Below are 18854 nucleotides of genomic sequence, written 5' to 3'. Positions count from 1 at the left end.
TAATTTTTTATCTGGCATGTTAGAAAGCAGAGATATCTTGAAATTGGTACTTCGGAAATTTTTCAGTGGAGGTCTACGGGGAAGTGGGCCCGGAATACAGCCATGAGGGCAGTCTTCCTGGGCGGGGAGGGGGGACGATTGCTCTGTAGTCATGCGGCCACAGCTGCCAGAGGTTTTTGTTATAAAAGTACAATTAAGCTCAGCCTGTAAATCTGTGCCTTTGGGAGGCTGAGGTGAGTGGATTGCCTGAGCCTGCGGGTTCGAGACCTGCCTGGGCAGGCGAGATCTCATCTCTACAATAAATCAAAAAATTAGCTGGGCGTGGTAGCACATGCCTGTAATTCCAGCTACTCGGAAGGCTGAGGCGGAAGGATCGCCGGAGCCCAGTGGGGTTGAGGCTGCAGTGGCCGGGAGTGGCCACTGCACTCTAGTACAATTAAGTGAGCAAAGCAGGGAAATCTTAATCCATAGAAAACTGGAAATTGCCTGAAATGGGGGAATATTAAGGTTTTGCATTTTATTATTCCCTGTTTTCAACAGATCCAGCTGATGAGGGGAATTATAACCCCAAAACAATTTTGAAATATCATTGTCATTTCGTTTCCTTATAGGTCTTAGGACAGAGAATGGGGACGTTAAATGACATAGTAAAACAAAAAAAAAGTTAGTGCAATGAATGAAAATATAATGGCTGAAGACTTCTATGTACTTTCATTAGCATGCCTTTTGCACATTCTTGGGGAATCAGTATCATGGTTGTAAGAAAGTACTGTTCAGTTCCAAATCTTGAGATGCTTTTCTAAGAAGACTGGCTCCCTTCTCTGTATTCCAACTTAGGAGTTGCCCAGGGGATCATAACTGGAATAAGAGGACTATGCAATGGCCTGGGGCCAGCCCTGTACGGCTTCATATTCTATATGTTCCACGTCGAGCTGACTGAGTTGGGCCCAAAATTGAATTCTAACAGTACTCCTCTACAGGTAATTGGTGATAAGTCTAGTTTTATAGCAGTAGTTGTGTCTGATTCTAGAAAAATCTTCTGACTTTGAATTTGGAGAGCATTCTTACTTGCTTATTACTATTGTTTTTGACAATAGTATTATGTTTTTGCTTCCTACGGTCAGGGATGGATCATTTTAGGGATTTAATATATTATGTAAACGATTTGTCTTAATTTTATTCAGATTCTGTTTTGTTTTGTTTTGAGTTGGAGTCTCACTCCACTGCCCAGGCTGGAGTGCAGTGGCATGCTTACAGCCACCAGCCCAGCTTTGACCTGCTGGGCTCCGGCGATCCTTCCGCCTCAGCCTTCCAAGTCGCTGGAACTACAGGTGTGCACTACCATGCCCGGCTAATTTTTTGATTTATTGTAGAGATGAGGTCTCGCCAAGTTTCCCAGGCGGGTCTCGAACCCGTGGGCCCAGGCAGTCCTCTCACCTCAACCTCCCTAAGTGCTGGGATTGCAGTGCCTGACCTCAGATTCTGTTTTTACCTATGCAATCTCTGTACTGTTCTCTACCCTAGCCAAGGCTAAATAAAATATGAAATCAACTAAAAAAAAACCTAGCTAAAAATTGGCACGGAGTGCTTTTTCTACTACTTACTTGAAATGTATTTCCTCCTTCCTTCTAAGTGATATTTAGTATAGATTTCTATACAAAACTGGATCGAATGTTCATATACAGAAGTGCATAATATGAGGTCATAGAATGGGATTACTGATAAACAAGTGTTGCTTACAGACTTGTTTGATTAAGCTATTTAGAAGTGGTGTAGAAAGCATTGATTTATTGCCCTTGTTATACTCCAAATGCCAAGCTCTATTAGAGTTTGCCTTGACATTGAATGAAATGTTTGCTTATGAGAAAATAATTCACTTTTTGGTGATGTGTTTGGGGCGGTCTTTCTGTGTTAATTCTGAGTTAAGAAGACTAATCAGATTCTTTTGTCTCCACTTATTTTTTACATCCGTCAGGGAGCCGTCATCCCAGGCCCACCGTTTTTATTTGGGGCATGTATAGTTCTCATGTCTTTTCTGGTTGCCTTATTCATCCCCGAATACAGTAAAGCCAGTGGAGTTCAAAAACACAGCAACAGCGGCAGTGGCAACCTGCCCAACCCTCCAGAACGGCTCAGTGATGAGGACATCGAGCCGCTGTTGCAAGACAGCAGCATTTGGGAGCTCTCTTCATTCGAGGAGCCTGGGAATCAATGCACTGAACTGTAAACTCAGCAGAAAGGAGATTCTGCAGACGCCGTCTCTGAGAGCAGCGGAGGGCGCCACACTACGTGGAAACCTCATGGTGCTGGATGGGAGATGCCAGCAGCATCCTTCAGGGCCCAGTCTGATAAATTCACCTTCATCCTTCAGCCCTTCCTCCTCCTGGTTTTTTCTTCCATTCTTTTTCATCCTGTTTGCACATTAGAATAAGGTAAGAGTTGGAATACTTTCCTAAAAATAATGTGCGACTCTCAAGGTGACACTCAAATAGAAAAAAATCATATCTCTGGTAGAAAGAATGACTTTCCTGTAATAACTCTGGAGTAAGAGTGACAGCAATCTTTTCATGCCCTTTTCAGCAAAAGGTACGGTATTATAGTAGCAAGATTTCAGGTAAAGAATCTCTTCTCATTTTCTTCCTTCCTGTTTCTCTGAATTAGCTCTTAGGTGTTGACGAGTGGCCAGGCTTAAGAGTCACTCAGTATCAGGGATCTATGATTGCCTTTGTTCAAAGGCCAAATGAAAACCTAGTTTTACTCTTTCCTTTTATTTTCTTCTACTTCCTATTCTTGGCTAGAATAAAATTCAACATATCTACATCTTTAGAAATTAATAATGTTGAACAGTGATTACCTTTACTAGATGAAGGAAGTTTTTCCTATAAGTTTAAATCTTGTAGAACTTGTAACACAGGACTAGTGTCCTGGTTGGATCCAAGGTGATTTTACAGGAGACAAAAACACCTCAAGCATTCTGGTGGCAACACAGAAATTGGAAGGTGCTTCTAAGAGAATCTTTAATAATTTGAAAACTCCTAAGTGAGGATGAGTGTTAGTAACTGGATACCAGTGGAATTTATATCCAAGTTCAGACTCATAATACATTATTTCTATTTGCTCCTTCCTGTATCTCCCATGTCCTATTCAAACAATTTTTTCCATCCATCACACTCCTGCCTTAACTGCTCTGTAGTATGCATTTATTTTCAGTTCATCTTTATTTCAGTCTGTTTATCTGAGTCTCATGGGAATACACACATCAAATTCCTTTCTAAAATATTATGGTTTTGTGAAGCTCAGTTTCACAATAAGTGTCTTGCTAATTTTTTGAGATGTTTTATGGACAAAGAACTTTACAGATTTATATGTATTTTGCTGCACCAGTAAATGGACCATTAACTAGGGCCTACCTTTAACAGAGCACTCCTTTGAACGTTTTATAGGTATGAAATATATGTAGATATTTGTAAGGGGTTTTAATTTTTTTGATGGGGTGCTGTGTAAATCTTGTATTTATAAATGTAATGAAGGTATTGACAGAAAAAATATATACAACTTTTATAAAGGATTGTGTACTGACTGAATACATTTAAAAGAAAATATATTTTGAAACCTGTTCTGCTGTGAACAGAGATAACATATCTTTTTACTATGCTGTTGGTTTTTAGGTTAAGCTTCCTAATGCATAATAAATTTGCAATGGATACTTTTATGTGTTTTGTGTTTTTTTAAAGCAAATGGTGTTATTGCTCTTGGGTGACCTTCAGCTGTACTGAGTTGTTAATCCCTCAGCCAATGCAAGAGATGTATGTATTTTTTTAAAATTATTTTTAACAAACTTCCTTCAAAATCTCCCTTCAAAAACTTCATAACTACAGAGGCTCCTTGACTCACAGTGGGGTTACCTCCTGAAAATATTGCAAGCTGAAAATGCATGGAGTATCCCTTTAGAACTTCAGCACCTTCAGCATCAAGCACTGTACGGTGCTCGTTGTTTATCTTCCTGATTTCATGACTGACTGGTAGCTGCAGCTCATTTGTCATTGTCCAGCCTCACAAGAATCTTACCGATCGACTAGCGGAAAACTCATATCACAATTTGAAGTGTGGTTTCTACTGAATGTGTATTTTCATTTTTATAAAGCAGGGACCGAGCAGATATTTGTGCACCCATACTCATATAAGCATTATTCATAACAGCCAAGAGATGGAAAAAACCGAAGTACCCATTGATGAATGGGTAAACAGAATATGGGGGTGTGTGTGTATACTGGGGTGGCCAAAAAAAGTATACACATTTAAAGAGATTATCTATATATTAATTTTTGAAGTTAAATTGAATTATGGTAGCAATGTATGTAGTTTGACGTTTGCTCAAAAGATGGAGTTACTCAAACAGATGCTAGCCTTACCATGCAACAGGCAGGACAGTCAAAGAAAATGATGGAAGCACAGTTGTTCAAAGAGCAGGAGACCACTTTGAAGTGTTATCTGAAATTCAGGAATGCTGTGGAAGTACGACAATGGAGGTGTGAGTATACAACAGAACTTTCAACATACCTAACAATTGCACGCATTTGTGATACGTTTCAGACACATGGTACCATGTGTGATGCGCACAAGGGAAGATCCAAGAGGCCTCACACAGCAACAAGTCCTGATAGTTCGCCATAATCAGGAGTGTCTGGGCTCTGATAGTAACCACTTTGAACACCTCTTAAAACTGCAGAAGTCAAACTTGTATTCATCTTTTGTTATCAGTATATGTTGAGTATAACAATTTTAATACAGTTTTATCCTTTCTTAAAATGTATATACTGTTTTTTGGCTCCCTCTGTGTACACACACACACACACACACACACACACACACACACACACACACACACACACACAATGGACTATTCAACTTTAAATAGTTACAGTTTCATTTTGCAAGATGAGAAAAGTTTTAGAATGGTGATGGTGATAGTATGAATATACTTAATGTCACTGAACTGTACCCTTAATAATGAATTAAAATGGTAAATTTTATGATACGTATATTTTACCACAATTTTAAAAAATGCTTTCTTGGCATCTTTTTTGCCACTACTTATCACAATTGCAGTTACTTTGCCCATTTTAACAAATAGTCCAGCATGACAAATGTCATTTGATGACTTTTTAAATTAATAGATTTTTAAAAGTTTGATAAAATTTACCATTTTAACCATTCTAAAGTGTACTATTCAGTGGTTCTTAATATATTCCCAAGGTTATACAACCATGAGCACTATGTAGTTGCTGAAAATTTCCATCACCCCACCTCACTTTCAGTCTTCCTTTTCCCGTCCTCTGACAACCAGTAATCTACTTTCTGTCTCGAACAATTTGTCTGTTTTGATAATTTCATATGAATGGACTCATAATCTATGACCTTTTTTTGTCTGGTTTCCTTACATAACATATTTTAAAGGTTCATCCATGTTGTGGCATTTTCAAGATTTTATTCCTATTTAAGGCTGAATAATATTCCACTGTATGATGGACATTTGAGTTTTTCTCCCCTTTTTGGCTATTGTGAATACTGCTGCTGTGAACATTTATATATAGGTTTTTGTGTGAACATATGTTTTGAATTCATCCTAGGTATATTCCTGGGAGTAGGATTCCTGGGTTATGTGGTAACTCTGTGATCAACTGTTTAGGAACCACCAAACTCTTTTCCACATTTGCTGCAGGTTTCAATTCCCATCAGCAATGTAGGAGGGTGCCAGTTTATCCACATCCTTGCCAGTACTTATTTTTTCCTGTTTTGTTTACTGCCATTCTTGTGGGTTTGAAATGATCTCTTATTGTGGTTTTGATTTGCATTTCTGTAATGATTAATCATGTTGAGCATCTTTTCATGTGCTTGTTTGCCATTTGTATATTTTCTTTGGAGAAATCTATTCGAGTCCTTTGCCCATTTTGAATTTGCATGTTTGTCTTTCTGTTGCATTGTGAACAGTTGTTCACATATTCTGTATATTAGAGTCTTATCAGGTATATGATTTGCAAATATGTTCTTTCATTGGGTTGTCTGCTCACTTTCTTGATAGTATCCTTTGGTGCACAAAAGTTTTAAATTTTGATGAAATCCAGTTTGTCAATTTTTTCTTTTGTTTCTTGTGCTTTTGGTGTCATGCCTAAGAATGCATTACTAAATCTAAGGTTATGAAGATTCACCCCTATGTTTTCTTCTAATAGTTTTATAGTTTTAGCTCTTACATATAGGTCTTTGACTCATCTTGAATTAATTTTTGTACATGGTGTCAGGTAGGGATACAGCTTCATTCTTTTGCATGTGTGTACTTGTTGAAGAGATTATTCTTTACGCATTGAATGGTCTTAACACCTTGTCAAAAACAGATGACCATAAGCATATGGCTTTGTTTCTGGGCTTTTAATTCCATTCCGTTGGTCTGGATGTCTTTCCTTATGCCAGCACCACATGACTTTGATTACTATACTTTATATAGTATGTTTTGAAACCGGGAAATAGGAGTCTTCCAACTGTGTTTTCTTTTCCAGTATTGTTTTGGCTATTTGGTATCCCTTGTGATTCCATATGAATTTTAGTTTCGGCTTTCCCATTCGTTTATGAGTACCCCAAAAAAAGTAGACATTGGGATTTTTTTTTAAGAGACAAGGTCTCACTCTGTTGCCCAGGCTGAAGTGCAGTGGCACAGTTATAACTCACTGTAACTTGGGACTGCTGGGCTCATGTGATCCTCCTGCTTCAACCTTTTGAGTAGCAAGGACTCCGGGTTGAGAGGGGCTCTCACTGTGTTTGCTCAGGCTGGTCTCAAGCTCCTCGCCCCAAGCGATCCTCCCACTTTGGCTTCCTAAAGTGCTGGGATTATAGGTGTGTGTGATTCGCTGCATCTAGCCAGTAGCTGGGATTTTGACAGGGATTGTATTGAATCTTTAGATTGCTTTGGGTATTGTGGTCATCTTAAGAGTATTAAGTCTTCCTACCCATGAATATGAGATATCTTTCTATTTCTTTTCTTTTCTTTTGCAGAGTCTTACTCTGTTGCCCAGGCTGGAGTGCAGTGGCATGTTCATGGCCACCATAGCCTCAACCTGCTGGGCTCAGGCGATCCTTCTGCCTCAGCCTTCCAAGTAGTTGGAACTACAGGCATGTGCCACCAAGCCCAGCTAATTGTTTGATTTATTATAGAGATGAGGTCTCACCAAGTTGCCCAGGCTGGTCTCAAACCTGTGGGCTCAGGCAATCCTCTCACCTTGCCTCCTGAAGTGCTGGGATTATAGGCATGAGCCCCTGAGCCTGGACTCTTTCCATTTCTTTATGCCTTTAATTTTTTTTCAGTAATGATTTGCAATTTTTAGTGTGCAAATCTTGTTACTCCTAGCTTACATTTATTCCTTAGTATTTTTCTTTTTTTTTATGACATTGTAAATTGAATTATTTTCTTGGTTTCATTTTCAGATTATTCATTGCTAGTATATAGAACTACAACTGATTTTTATTTGTTCATCTTATAAGCTATGACATTGTTGAAATTATCAGTTCAGTAGTTTCTTGTGTGTGTGTGTGTGTGTGTGTGTGTGTGTGTGTGTGTGTGTGTATCCTTTAGGACTTTCTATATATTAGATCATGTCATCTGCAAATAGAGATCATTTTACTTCTTCCATTTCAGTTTGGATGTCTTTTATTTATTTTTCTTGCTTAAGTTTTTGACTAGAACTTCCAGTACATTGTTGTATAGCAGTGACAAAAGCAGCCATCCTTTTCTTGTTCTGGTCTTAGGGAGAAAGCTTTCGGTTTTTCATCGATGAGTGTATTAATTGTAGGTTTTTTTATAGATGCCGTTTATCACGTTGTGAGAAGTTCCCCTCTATTCCTAGTTAATTGAGTGGTTTTTTTTTAATCATGCAAGAGTTTTGGATTTTGTCAAATGCCTTTTTCTTTTCTTTCCTGCAGTTGAGACAGTTGATTATGTGTGGTTTTTTTTTTCTTCATTCTATTAACTTCCATTTCTAACAAGTTCCCAAGAGATACTAATGGTGCTGATCCTGGAACCACAGCTTAAGAACTACTCCTCTAAGGTATCACGAAAGTAACAATTGCAGTTTCCCCAGGGCTGCGGGAACAAAAGATACACACTTGAATAATTGAAGCTTAAAATCTTAGGGAAGGGTCTCCATGTGATTGAGTCAGACTTCTGAAGAGGAGCCACCTGCTGGCTGTTGGTGGTATTTTTAGGTTTAGAGAAAGGGTACGGGAGAGTGATGGCTGGGGCTGGCACAGTGTGTTTGTGTGTGTTAGAAAAGCTACTTACTCAGTTCAGCTGCGGCTGTGAGGAGGACCTGCCACTGTCGAGGTGATGAAGCATTGCTGGAATCCAGCCGAGAGAAATGAGAAGCAGACAGGAAGGAGTGAGTCAGAGCCTCCTCCTCTTCACTCCGCAGTCTCTCTCCAGCATCCTTTGATGGCAGACCTGACACAGAGCCTTCTGGCAAAGCAGAAGTGGGAATACTGAGGGCAGGTGAGAGTTGAGAGAAAAGAACCACATCACTGGCACCATCGATGCACCTGCTACACATGTGTGAGCTTCTGTGCAGCCATTTTCCATTAGGTGAGATGCAGCTGTCTTACGTAGACGTGATATGCTTACCTCTTCCCCAAACAAGAAATCCTAGCAGTCACATATCCATCACTGGACCATGTTGATTACTCCCTCAGAAATTAAAAATTCTCTCACAAAAAAGTAAAGTAAACCTCCAACAAAACTTGCATAAAATAAGGAGAAGGGGAAAGAAAATACTTACTCTGTATGAATACAAACCAGCAAGGAAGGCGATGTGTGCAGCTGCTCTGCCCTCTTTCCTGTGACTAAGTGGTCAAGTGACTGTATCATGAAAGAGTTTTGGGTTTTGGGTTTTTCAACTTGGGCCTCCTCTCGTGCCACATTTTCTTGGCCCTTCCTGAGACTTCAGCTCACTGGGGTTTTCCACGGGTTGCGTGACCCAGATCTCCGTTTCTAAAAAATCTGAATCCTCAGTGGCCCTGCCTTTTTTTGTTCTTTGACTTTTTGTTTGACCTGGGAGTACTAGGTGGCATCTCAGAGAATCCCTTGGTTTCCAGACATAGCCTTCCTTTCCCAACCCTTGGTAGCAGCAACGCATTTTCTCCTTGTTAGTTGCGATCAGTCGGGCGAGCCAATCTAATAAGCCCTTATTTGCCCCTTGCCTCAGTGGCATGAGGAGGCCAAAATGGCCAAGTGGCAGTCTCGTCGTCCAGTGCAGTGGAAGCATTGCTGTGTCACCTTGTGGCAGCATTGCCCCTCACCTTCCACCAGCATGACTCATGGTTGTGGGATTGATGGTGAAAGAAGCTACTCCTGCCCCTTGAGTCCCAAACCCATGTACTGTGGTTCTGAGAGTATAGCTTGTACCATCTTTGACTCACAGCAGATGTTGCACCCTGCTAGCACCCCATCCTTCAAATGTTGGGGTTTGTGTTTTGTTCTGAATTTTAAAAATTATTTCTCTTTGTTCAGAATGATACATTTTACTTTGTAAAATATTTGAAATAGCTAGTTTACAACCCTATGAAGTTTGAAATTGTGCGGTGATTACCTTAAATAACATAGGACATTTGGATTTACTGCAGAAAATACATTTCTATACACTAGCTTATACTAACTGGAAAATTAAATTAAACTTTCGTGTACAATAGCTCCCCCAATATAAGATGTCAATTTAACAAAACATGTAAGAATCTGTCTGCAGAAATCTATAAAACCCTGGTGAAAGAAGTCATAGTATACACATGGTAAAATGTTAATTTCCCAACTGATTGTAGAGTTAATGTCATTACCAAAATCCCAACATGATCTCTGTAGTATAGAAAAACTGACACTAAAATTTATATGGAAAATGGAAACTAAAACAATTTTGAAAAGAAGTTGGGGGCATCATACTTCCTGATTTTAAGACTTGCTGTATAGCTGTACAGTGAGCTGTGGACAAAGTGGTGTTGGGGAAGAGGCAGACACAGATCAATGGAACCGAGTAGAGAACCCAGAAACTGTCCCAGACAAGTGCCACCAACTGGTTTTTGGCAAAGGTGCAAAAGTAATTCATTGGAGAAAGGCAATACATATAGCCATAGTTCATTTCAGCAGCTGTATAGTATTTTACTGTAGCAGTGGGGCTGCTTGTGACTTTTAACTGTTCTTCTGTATCTTTTAAAATTTATTTTTTGGGTGCAGTGGCTCAAGCCTGTAATCCCAGCACTTTGGGAGGCCGAGGTGAGAGGATTGTCTGAGCCCAGGCTTCAAGACCAGCCTGGGCAACATGACGAGACCTCGTCACTACCATTAAAAAAAAAAAAATTAGCTGGGCGTGGTGGTGCACACCTGTATTTCCAGTCACTTGGAAGGCTGAGGCAGAAGGATCACTTGAGCCCAGCAGGTCGAGGCTGCGGTGGCTGTGAGTATGCCACTGCACTTCAGCCTGGGTGACAGAGTGAGACTCCAAGCAAATTTTTAAAAATTAAAAACAAAATTTCATGCATTAACTAGAGAAATCTGGATAAAATATCCGTCAGATCTTGTCCCTGATTTGCTCAACACCTCCTGCCCCCTCACATGGGTCCAGACTGCACGTGCCCCGTGCCGCCTCCTGATCCCTCAGGCTGCCTTCTGCCTCTGCATTCTCACAGTATCCTCCTTCCCCCAGATTTCTCCTTGGGGGTGTTTGTTCATTTCCTTCACATTTTTGCACTTTTCACAATGCCTTAATCCTATTGAACACCGTCATCTAGTGCCCACCATAGCCTGTTTCTATTTCCTGCCCCCTTCCCTACTCTGAGTTTCTCCATAGCAATCATCACTATCAAGCTTGCTGTGCGTTTTACTTGTTTATCACCTGCTCTCCACTCTGGAATGTAGCCTCTGGTGGGCAGGCATTTCTGTCTTTCTTTAGCTACATTGTGCCCAGTGTGTGGATCTGGGCCTGGCTAGCAACAGGTGCTCAGAAAATACTTGAACACTTCATTTGTTGATCCCACCCAAGTTAAGTCTTTCTATTGCATTATCATTGTTTCAGTAACTTTCACCTATCGACCAGCATTCTGACCTTTAATCTGCTTTCTGAATGGGCCTTTGGGTTCCCCATGCAGGACTCTGATATTCTGAAGTACACTGGCATGTCTTCTGGGAAATGCCCTCGACCCTGTCAGGTTTAGTTTTTTCCTTTTCTTAGTTGCAAAGCAGAAACTCCTGTCAAATTATGTCTCTGAAGATGCTTCCTGCCAAGAACAGTCAGTCTGTTTTCATTCTCATGTTGTCTCTGCTAAATTAAGTTCAGAGTAGTCTGCCCTGCCCCATGAAGCTGAGTGGTTTAAATTTTGTTTTAAATTTTTCAGAGACCTGGTCTTACTCTGTTGCCCAGGCTGGAGTACAGTAGTGCGATCATGATTCATTACAGCCTTGAATTACTGGGCTCAAATGATCCTGCCACTTCAGCCCTTGGAGTGGCTGGGACTACAGGTGTGCGCCACCACACTGTCAAGCCTGAGTGGTTTGTTCTCTGCATCCTGTCTACCCTGGAAGGGCTGCAGGGAGGTTCTTGAAGTACACTCACACATGGGATGAGCACTTGGTTGAAAGCCAGGAGCAGCGGAAGTTGTATTCGCTCTGGTTTGAGTGAGCTTGTAGAAATAAGATGTAGAACAGATGGACTTAGGGGCAAGCCTGGGACTACAGTCATCCATCACACCTGGCTAGTGTGTGTGTGTGTGTGTGTGTGTGTGTGTGTAGAGACAGGGTCTCGGTATGTTGCCCAGGCTGGTCTTAGACTCCTGGCCTCTCAAAGTGCTGGGATTACAGGCATGAGGCACCACGCCCGGTCCGTTTTTCATTTTATGTGTTTTCCCGGTCTGCCTTGATGATGGGACTAGAAATCTCCCACCCTAGAATTCATATGTAGCTCTGCTGTGTGGCCTGAGCTACTGAACATCTCTTCAGTGGCTCTGACACTGACTGCATCCACTGTAAGAATTGCACACATCAGCATTTGTAATGCTAGGATACACCCTGTCTGAGGCCACAGCCACTGTGGACTGTTATCGTTTTGGTTCCAACAACTTGATTTTACATCTTGGTCAAGAGTACTGTGCTACTTTCGAACTCTACTGTTATGTATTATTTTCTTGGTTGTAGCTCATATCTTTGTCTCTTTGGCCCCTTGCACCACCAGCCTACTGAAGATGTCTCTCTGTCTCTAAATATGAAAAAGACAACTACGTTGCACACAGATCTAGCAGTGAAGACTGAGCAGCCATGAGCAAAGTACACTCTTTATCCGTCTTTACCGTTAGCAAAACTAATCTGGACTATTTAAAATATCCGTGATGGCATAATTGTGCTTCCTGAGCACTACAGATTTCAAGGAATTGTTCTTTTACGTTGGTAAAGCAGGGTGATGCTGCGTTTTTTCCCTCCATGTCGTTGACGTGTGCGGGTTTGCATCATTGCTGTATGTGGCGTCTCACCCAGGCATCTGTGTGATTCCACCGCTGGGTGACCGAGGGCCGGAGGCAGCGGCTGTTTGGGCCAGCCTTTGTTGGATGAGCTGGGGAACCTCCTGTCGCCTCTCCTCAGACCTGGCTGTTGCATTCTGATACCCCTTCAGACACTGGACAGTCCTAGGTGTGCAGGGAGGCTGGGCCTGCCTGGGCGGCAGCACGCTCCTCTTTGAAGTGGACTGGGCCTTGTTATGAAGAGGCCAACACAGTCCTCAAGGGTGAGGCAAGAAAGTGAAGAGTGAGAAGGGAGTCAGTGGGAATGTGGGTCAAGGAGGTGAAATGGAAATGGGTGGCGTCTCATCTGGGATGGGAAGAATAAAAAGACTTGCACTTTCTGAAATAAAGGAAGCACAACCTGGAAAAAAACGTTATGAAAAAAATAATGAAACTTGAGGGAAGAGTGATGTGGAGATTACCAGTCCCTTTACACTTCAGCATGAATTGTTTCTTTTCAGTCCCACCTGAGATAAGCTTGATTAAACGGGATCATTTAGAATACTCAAGAACACAAAACATGCAAAGATAAATGCATTGCAAAACATTTTATTAGTGATATTAGAACAGTCATATGTTTTAGTTATTGTGGTCTTTTTATGAGTTATGCTTTTATAATTGTTTAAATGGTAACTGACCATTGTTTGTTTTGGAAAGAGCAGTAATTTTGAGTCGTCGTGTTAGAACTGCACTAACCACTAGATGGGAGCGTTACACAGTCAATTTTTTTTTTTTTTTTTTTGAGTTGGAGTCTCACTCTGTCGCTCAGACTGGAGTGCAGTGGCCGCTCCCGGCCCCCGCAGCCTCGACCTGCTGGGCTCCGGCGATCCTTCCGCCTCAGCCTTCCGAGTAGCCAGAATTATAGGCGCGCGTTACCACGCCCGGCTGATTTTTTGATTTATTGTAGAGATGGGGTCTCGCTTGCCCAGGTGGGTCTCGAACCCGCGGGCTCAGGCAATCTACTCGCCTCAGCCTCCCAAAGGCACGGGATTACAGGCTGAGCCACCGAGCCCGGCTACACAGTCAATTTTAAAGACAGGCCCAGAGCAACAACTTTCATGTAATGCATTAACTATACTCACCATTGCTGTACGTTAGATCTCCAGAACTTATTAATCTTATAACTTAGAGTTTGTACTCTTTTACCAACTTTCCTCCTATTCTCCCAGCCCCCTAGCACCTGGTGATCAGTGTTCTGCTCTCTGAGTTTGACTTTTATACAGTCTCTATATAAGTGAGATCCCGTGGTATTTGTTTTTCTGCATCTGGCTTACTTCAGTTAGCAAAATGTCCTCTAAGTATATCCATGTTGTCACAAATGACAGTTATGTCACAGACACCCCATTTTCTTTATCCGTTTGTCTGTCAATAGACATTTAAATGGTTTTCATATCTCAGCTAGTATGATTAATGCTGAGTCAAACATGGATATGCAGATATGTCTTTGAGATACTGATTTCACTCTTTTGGATATCTACCCAGAAGAAGGATTGTTGGACAGCATAGTAGTTGTATTTTTAGTTTTTTGAGGAATCTCAAACTGTTTTCCATCATGGCTGTAGCAATTGACATCCCACCAACAGTATACAAAGTTTCCATTTTTCTCTGCATCCTCGTCAATACTTGTTATCTTTTGATTTTGTTTATTGTTGAGAAAGCAGAATTTATTGAGGGGACAGAAAAACTCCCACAGTGGGAGGGGACCTGAGGGGATCCCTTTTGATTTTTGTTTTTTTTTTTTTGGTAACAGGCATTCTAACAAGTGTGAGGTGATTTTGATCCCTTTTGATTTTTTTTTTTTTTTTTTGGTAACAGGCATTCTAACAAGTGTGAGGTGATTTTTATTGTGGTTTTCATTTGCATTTCCCTGACTAGTGACATTAAGTGCCTTTTCACATATTTGTTGGCCCTTTTTATGTGTTTTGGATAAAGGTCTATTCAGGTCATTTCCCATATTTTGAGCAGATCGTTTGTTCTTTTGCTACTGAGTTGTATGAATTCATTACAGATTTTGGATATTAGCCTTCTATCATACATGGTTTGCAAATATTTTTTCCCATTATATAGGTTACTTTTTCATTCTGTTGATTGCGTTCTTTGCTGTGCAGAAACATTTTAGTTTGATGTAGTTTTGCTTTTTTAAAATTTTTGCTTTTATTGCTTGTGCTTTTGGTATTATATCCAAAAAATCATTGCCAAGGCCAGTGTCAAGGAGCTTCTGTGTTTTCTTTTATGATTTTTATGGTTTCATGTTTTACGTTTAAGTCTTTAATCCATTTTGGATAGATTTTTGTGTACAATGTGAGATAAGAGTCCAGTTTCATTCTTTATGCAAGTGGAAATTCAGTTTTTGATGGGGATTGCATTGAATCTGTAGATTGCTTTGGGTAATAAGGACATTTTAAACAATATTAATCCTTCCAGTTTATGACCATAAGATATTTTTCCTTTTTTTGGTGTCTTCAAGTTTTTTTTGATAAGTGTTTTATAGATTCTAGTGTACAGATCTTTCATTCTTGGTTATATTTATTCCTAAGTAGTGTATTCTTTTTGATGCTATTGTAAATAGGAATTTTTTTCTTAAATTCTCTTTCAGATGGTTTGTTAGTTAGTGCATAAAAACAATTGATTTTTGTATTTATATTTTGAAACTTTACATAATTTGTTAAGTTCTAATATTTTTATTTTCAAATTTAATTTAATTTATTTTTAAAAGTTGGAATCTTACTCTGTCACCCAGGCTGGAATGCAGTGGCACGCTCATGGCCACCGCAATCTTGACCTACAAGGCTCAGGCTATCCTTCCACCTCAGCTTTCCAAGTAGCTGGAACCACAGGCATGTGCTACCATGACGGGCTAATTTTTATGATTTCTTGTAGAGATGAGGTCTTGCCAAGTTGGCCAGGCTGGTCTCGAACCCCAGGGCTCAGGCAATCCTCTCACCTTTGCCTGTGAAAGTGCTGGGATTACAGATGTGAGACACCATACCTTGACCTAGTTCTGACATTATTTTTTAAAATAAATTTTTGGTCCCCTTCCCTTCTTCCACTATCCCCATTACAAATATTGGTCTGGCTAATGGTGTCTTTAAGACCTATAGACTTTCTTCACCATTTTTCATTCTTTCTTTTTATCTGACTATTATTTGAAGTGATCAGTCTTCAAAGTTCACAGATTCTTTTGCTTGATTGAGTTTTCTGTTGAAGCTATTACATTTAAAAAATTTTATTTATTGTATTCTTCAGCTCCACAATGTTTTATTCTTTTTTAGGGAATGTCTTTTTGTTGAACTTCTAGTTTTGTTTATGTATTATTTTCCTGATTTATTTATTTAAGTTGCCTGTGTTCTTTGTATCTCGCTTAGCTTCCTTCCCAGGCAATTCATAGATCTTCATTTTTTGAAGTCAGTGAAAATTATTGCATTCTTTTGGTGGTGTTACACTTCCTTATTTAAAAATATTTCTTGTGGCCCTGCATTGATGTCTGCATATTTGAGGGAGCAGTTACCTCTTTCAGACCTTTGTTTTCTTTTTTTAGTCAGACCCTTACTCTGGCTGGACTTCAGCGGCAGGATCATGATGATCACAGCTCTTGACAGTCTTGACCTCCTAGACTCAGGCAGTCTTTCCGCCTCAGCATCCCAAGTAGCTGGGACTACAGGTGCCCACCACCACACCCACCTGTTTTTTGTTGTTGTTTCTATGGAGATAAAGTTTTGCTGTGTTGCCCAGGTTGGTCTTGAACTCCTGGGCTCAAGCAATCCGCCTGCCTCAGCCTCCCAAAGTACTGGGATTACAGGTGTGAGCCACTACACCAGGCTCTTGCAGGCTTTCTAGACGGGTTCCCGTGGATCAAGACCTTCACCTGAAGATGGGTGCAAGGGTCTTGGCTGTGTGGAATGTGGTGGCTTCAGTTCTGGGGAAGCTGCGGTGGTGCCACTCCATGCTGCTTCATCGGCAGCAGTCAGCATCAGTGAAGACAGTGCAGTTCTTCGGTTGCTTAGGCTGCAGGTATCTGCGTTGGCAGTTGCCGGAGACTTCGGTGGCAGGGCTCCTGGGTCCTCTTACTCTTTTTTCTTGCAAGGTAGAAGTCAGCCCAGGGATGTCTTCTTGGCACCTGGTCTGGCATGCAGTCACACAGGCAGCCACAGCAGTACTGAGATCTGGGACACAGGCGCTCAAAGCGGCAGTAGAGCTGGGGTCCTGGGTTCTGGTGGGTGGAACCACCGTGAGGCCTAGGTCCTGGGGTACAGCACACTACCTACAGTGGCAGCACTGGTTTCCAAGGAACAGGCATGTGCTGATTGCCGACGGAGGCGGGGTCTGTGTCTCTGGGTTCTGTTGCAGTGGGTCAGATCCGGAAGGCAGGGTTCCGCCGTGACCTGGGTCCTGGAGAATGGGGCACGGTGGCACCTCAGGCCCCAGGGATGGCGTGGCTGAGATCCCAGGAGTGGAGCTCGGCAGCAAAGTGGATCCTAGAGATGGTGGAGCAGGTCCTTGGGGTGCGGGGCACCAGACAGCCGCAGTTCTTGCCCCGGGGATGAACGTATCAGTTTTGTCCTGGGGAGGGGAATGCAGTGGTGGCTGCTACTCTGAGGGAGGTGCAGGGGTCCTCAGTGGCAAAGGCTCAGCTGTTTGTGGTGGTAACAAGGGCTACTTTGGTCCTCCTGCTCTCTGTTTCTCCATGGGAGGATATTCTCTCAGGGGACATCCCTCTTTGGCACTGGGGAACATGTTTCCTGTGCTTTTCTCTGCAGCCGTTTTTGGCTTTTGTGTTCCACAGGGTTTCTGCTGCTTCTTAGTTGTATTCCAGAGTTCTTCCAGAGCTATTTTAATAGGTACATAGTTGGTTATCTTTTGTTTTGGTTGGGGGAATTGAGCACTAGGACCTCTTCGTCTGCCATCTTGTTGATGCCATCTTGTTGATGCCATCTGGGTCCTTTACTTTCATAAGGGAACAAAATGTAATTTGTGGAAATGGGCATCTAAAAATATTTCTCCGTTAGCACTCTTGAGCAATAATATCAAGACACCAAAAAAAGTAAAAAGTTTTCATTGTTCCTTCCCATGCTTAGTGTTAGTCATACCTTCACATTAAATGTATATAGTACTAAAAGGAGGTACAAGAGGGAAAAGTGGCACAAGATAAAAGGATGCTCATCTGTTTGCTGTTTTGACCATTATAATATTGGAAGAACAACTGGCTCCATCTGTCATGAAAGAGTTCTTAAATATTCTGTTTTAATCTGGATTTTCTAACAGTGGGGCACGCCGCTAAAAATCCACTTAGTGGAGTTTTGAGTCTAGTCAATTGCTGGTTATAAAACTGAGAAATTAGGATATCTACAAAGATAATTTTCAGGCTGAAATTGCTTATGAATTTTTTGTAATATGGATATACTTTGCTATTATTACGCATTTTGTCTGAATCTACTTAAAATCTATTTTCCTGCATTACTTGTTTAAAAACAAAATAAACATCCTTTCCTTCAGAGTTTTCAACTGACTAGAATTCAGTTTATTATTTTTTGAAAAATCATTTTAAATTAGGCTCCATTTAAAGGAGATTCCATTTCCTTGAATATCGAACAAAGGAGCGAATATACTTCATCTTTCAATTGGTTGTGGGTCAGCACTGAGAACATTGCTGTGATCCTCATTCTTAGTTTTGTGGTCAAAAGTGAATCCAACAACAGCCATTCAAAAAAAAAAAAAAAGACTAATCCTATACCAAATAAGGGTGAATGGAGGAAGAATACGTTTCCAAATCAACCCCTGCACGGCCGGAGGAAATATAGACACCCTGGAAAAGAGTAAACCTTGAACAGTCTCCCAGTTCATCTAAATAATCTGAGCGTAGGCTAGGGCAAAAGATGAAGCTGTCCAGACAGAAAAATATCATGGGGGGAAAAAATTAATTCCCAACCCCAAAGAGATAAAGACTCCTATTACCGTGTTCCATGAAGGATAATCATGAGAGCACCTGAGTCACCCTACAAATATCAATGTCCTCTAGACTCTTCAGCTTTTAGGTGAGCTTCCAAGAACCTGTCCAACATGCCAGTGATTCAGTCCAGCCATGGGACTGATTCAGACATTTCCTCACTTAACTTTGTTATTGTGGGTTTTGCACATGTTAGGCATTCCAGGAAAAAGGGGCACAGGATAGCACATGTGATTCCTTCCTTCAGAGAACTCCTGATGCTCTGTCTCTGTGTTTTGCGCCTGACCTTTCCTCCGCATTGTCTTCTGAAATGCCTAAGTTGACCCAAGCTTAG

At 41.2% G+C, this 18854-nt stretch overlaps 1 protein-coding gene across 3 annotated transcripts in view; it reads left to right on the top strand.

Moving 5' to 3' along the window:
* The window catches only part of MFSD14B (major facilitator superfamily domain containing 14B), a 55612-nt gene extending 51900 nt beyond the window's left edge, over positions 1–3712 (top strand). For 2 of the 3 annotated variants that reach the window (XM_008055290.1, XM_021711016.1), the window contains exons 10-11: positions 838–980; positions 1976–3712. In XM_008055290.1, the coding sequence (XP_008053481.1) occupies positions 838–980; positions 1976–2227 (395 nt within the window). In that variant the 3' untranslated portion in view covers positions 2228–3712. Of the gene's footprint in view, positions 1–837; positions 981–1962 lie in introns of all 3 variants that reach the window. The other variant, XM_021711017.1, reaches the window with a different exon arrangement.
* The last annotated feature ends 15142 nt before the right edge of the window (positions 3713–18854 follow it).

Source organism: Carlito syrichta, unplaced genomic scaffold (genome assembly GCF_000164805.1).
Source record: "Carlito syrichta isolate Samal-C Ts95f unplaced genomic scaffold, Tarsius_syrichta-2.0.1 Scaffold301813, whole genome shotgun sequence".
Taxonomy (NCBI): domain Eukaryota; kingdom Metazoa; phylum Chordata; class Mammalia; order Primates; family Tarsiidae; genus Carlito; species Carlito syrichta.
This window is presented reverse-complemented; position numbering and strand designations above follow the sequence as displayed.